The sequence below is a fragment of the Jatropha curcas genome, chromosome 4 (assembly GCF_041381405.1).
Source record: "Jatropha curcas cultivar XTBG-Jc1 chromosome 4, XTBG_Jcur_1.0, whole genome shotgun sequence".
NCBI classification, from domain to species: Eukaryota; Viridiplantae; Streptophyta; class Magnoliopsida; order Malpighiales; family Euphorbiaceae; genus Jatropha; species Jatropha curcas.
In genome coordinates this window covers 23,553,091-23,556,593 of record NC_143154.1, presented here as the reverse complement: position 1 = coordinate 23,556,593, position 3,503 = coordinate 23,553,091, and the positions used below count along the sequence as shown (strand labels likewise).

At 39.1% G+C, this 3,503-nt stretch overlaps 1 protein-coding gene and 1 long non-coding RNA gene across 2 annotated transcripts; both read right to left on the bottom strand.

Moving 5' to 3' along the window:
- Nucleotides 1-859: 859 nt before the first annotated feature.
- On the bottom strand, nt 860-1,953 carry LOC149497024 (uncharacterized). Its single transcript, XM_089719994.1, has 3 exons — nt 1,798-1,953; nt 1,601-1,708; nt 860-1,489 (listed from the first exon to the last, which is right to left on the bottom strand). Exons 1-3 carry the CDS (start codon nt 1,951-1,953, stop codon nt 959-961), a joined length of 795 nt encoding a protein of 264 aa, XP_089576120.1. The 3' UTR covers nt 860-958.
- Nucleotides 1,954-1,960: 7 nt separating this feature from the next.
- On the bottom strand, nt 1,961-2,911 carry LOC149497023 (uncharacterized). Its single transcript, XR_016320652.1, has 4 exons — nt 2,525-2,911; nt 2,403-2,445; nt 2,184-2,310; nt 1,961-2,090 (listed from the first exon to the last, which is right to left on the bottom strand). It is a non-coding gene; the product is annotated as an uncharacterized LOC149497023 (long non-coding RNA).
- Nucleotides 2,912-3,503: the final 592 nt, after the last annotated feature.

The following is a 3,503-nucleotide window of genomic DNA, read 5'->3' as shown; positions in this document are numbered from 1 at the left end:
TAAGAGTTAAAAGAGTAAAATAGTTAATTTGTAGAATGCTTGCGTTATCATAAGCTAAAGGTAATCATGAACAAGTCCATATATTTTTAAAGGTTTTTCCTAGCTCAAAATTCGAGGAGATAGTATGTGCTATAGTTGTCAATATGGTAAAGTAAATCAGTTATCATGTGCAGAGTCAAGTTATAGAGCCAAAAAACCATTAAAGCTCATGCACTCCAACGTATTTTGGCCTAGTAAATAACGGTCGATTGGAAGCATGTTGTATATGGTCACATTCATCAATGACTATTCTAGGTACATCTAGATTTATTTTATGAAAGAAAAATCTGAGATGTTTGTTAAATTCAAAGAATTTAATATTGAAAGTATAATTAGAAGATGCCTATGCACTAATAATGGTGGAGAATATAAATTAAATAATTTTTTTTAAATATCTAAACCAATATAAAATTAGGAGACAATTCACTAAAAAAAAATGCCATTTTGCGACCGACCAATCGGTCGCAAAATGCCAAAAATCGGTCGCTAATTTCACTTAGCGACCGATCTGAGACCGATAGATATCGATCGCAAAATCACTCGTCGCAAAGATTTTTGCGACCGATGTTTTCGTCGGTCGCAAATTAGCGACCGATTTTGAATAATCGGTCGCAAATTTTGGTCGTGTTTCATTTGGAAACTCTGTCGCAAATTGGTCGCAGAAGAATCTGTCGCAATTTTAAAAGTCGGTTGCAAATCGGTCGCAAATTGTAAATTTAAAATTTTAATTTTTGGTAGCAAATCGGTCGCAAAATTAAAAAAAAAATAAAAAAAATTTTAAATATTATTATGAAACCATAATTTTTTCGCACTATGAAAATTGACATATATACATATATATCACACACGCAATTCAAGAACAATATAAAAATGTAATTTTTATTGTACTGAACAAAATATCAAATATACATATGAAAAACTAAAAAGGTCCAAAATCAAATCTACACTGCTGCTCATCTGCACGATCTGATGTTGGATCGTCAGGAGGAGTACCTGCTGGATGTGTTGTAGTGCCAGGAGGGGTGACCAAGGTATCGTCTGCAGCATCGGGATCAGGAGCTGGTAGTGGCTGCTGTTGAGACGTCGAAACATTTCGGTCTGTAGCAGGCGCAGGATTACAGGAAGAAGTACCAGCATCGGGCTCACTGGACAGCCGCATCACATGCGCTCTAAGCTCTGCAATCTGTCTCTGCTGATCATCAAGTTGAGCTCGTAATTCAGTATAGTGCTCGTTAGTGTGCTCGGGCTGTGGTCTTGCGCTGGCTGTAGAAGCGTGAGCTGCTGAGCCGCAGTAAAACTGTGATGCCTGAGACCCGATGCCGTATACCTTCCTCTTCTTCTCGCCCCCTACAGCCTCAAGATAAAGTGCTACCTCATCAATTCTTGACTCAGCTTTAGATTCACCAGTCTGAGAAGAAACAAGACGCTCCCGAGCTTTAGTATAGTTCTCCTGAAAACAAAAATTAATTAATCAATGCAATTGCAAGCTTTATTATATTGAACTTTGTACATCTTCGCAACGAGTAGAGGGTAAATGTAAATATTATTCATTGTTACTTACATTGACGCTCAGCGCACGTCTGTCGACAAACGTACTACGATCGTGGTCCTTCGTGTGAGTGTATGTAAACACCTCAATCGGGTTTGGCTCACGACCTAATTGTTTAGCCTGTAATGAATTTTTATGCATGATATATTAATATATATGGTGTCTTTTCATTAAACATCAGTTTCATATAAAGGAACTAGTTCACTTACTAATAATCGAGCTATCTCTATAGCAGATATTGATCCGCCTGTGTGTCGAGAAGGTCCTGCTCCATCACCGCCAGTCTCACTGCGCCTGTTTTGTGCAAATATCTCCCGCTTTCTCTTGAATGCAGGATCCTCCCAAGCCTTTGCCAACTCTCCCATATCTCCTGAGACACGCACTGCTACTTCTTACCGCTTCTTCTCATCCTATAGGTGAATTCAGCATATCGATCAGCGCATATCTTCTCCCAGGCCACTTTCAGCATAGCCGTAATGTCCTCGTCCCATATGAAATGTTTCTGCAAAAAATGAAATATAGCGTTTCAATACTAAGGAGGTATCTTGATGAATTGTAAACATTGAATGATGATATAACTTCAACCAAAGAGTACCTGAAACTCCTCCCAATAAAAGTCTCTCGCCTCTTGTGGTACGGCATCCCATGTGTATCCTTCTTTATGCAGCTGTAGCTTGATTATCCTCAAAATTTGCCTCGCTGCTCGAGAAGATGGATATATGCTGAAAAAAAAAAACAGAAGTGAAATATAATTAGACGAAAGCATCACAATCTGAACAAAATATGCCTTTGGAAAAATTGAATGAGTACTTACTGTCCCGCTACCAAACTGAGGCTGATACGTGGATCTGATGAAGCTGCAAAAGAAGTGACAAATGCTATAAATGTAGATAATTAATATATAATTGAAATGACAGTAATGACATTTATGATTACCTTGCACAGTAGGTGACTATGCAGCTGGTGGAGTCTGTACTGGTCCAGAAACGGGGGTAGAAGAGGAAGGAGGAGAAGGATGTGATGGCGGCAGTACTGGTCGCTGAGCAGAAGATGGAGCCCCAGACGTATCTGAAGAAGGATGTGATGGTGGCAGTATTGGTCGCTGAGCAGAGGATGAAGCCCCAGACGTACCTGAAGAAGAAGGAGGGATCGACCCTCCTCGTCCACGGGCACTGCGTCCTGGGCCACGACCTCCACGCGAACCACTGCCGGATGCGTCTGAATCAAACGCTATGCCTCTAGCCATCTGTACTGCAGATATCAGAGCCTAGATAAAATGAATTTATACAATTATATGAATTGTAGAACATGTGGTAAATATGAGTAAAGAAAGTTAATACCATTGAAATTCTTCATTAATAATATTAATTAAATATACATTTATCAATTTGTAACAGTAAAACTGCTCTAAGTTTTAAGTGTCTTCAATATCATCTGCTTCCTCCTCTTCTTCATTAGCTTCCTCTTCTTCATATTCGTCTTCTGAGGTACCCATGATGATTTGATCTTCTTCCTCTTCATCATCCGATGCTCCTATTTCAACATAAGATCGGCTTTCATCATCCAATCTATCTGTTAAATCTTCAACAACTTGCATCGGTTGCGTATCAACCCTAACTTCTTGAAATGTCTCCGATACTGCGAGTGAAACAGATTGTTTGGTTTCAAGTGCATGAACAACTGATCTAGCCTTGATTTTACACACTGCCATCCAATCGCAACGATCTCGTTTAAACGATGGATATGGGACATAGTACACCTGTGCAGCTTGCATTGCCAACACAAAAGGTTCATACTTTGTATATCTTCTTCTTTGATTAATATCTACCAGATTATACTTAGGATGAACCTTCGTGCTAATGTTTGGCATAGGATCAAACCATTCACATTTGAATAAGATTGTGCACTTCATTGG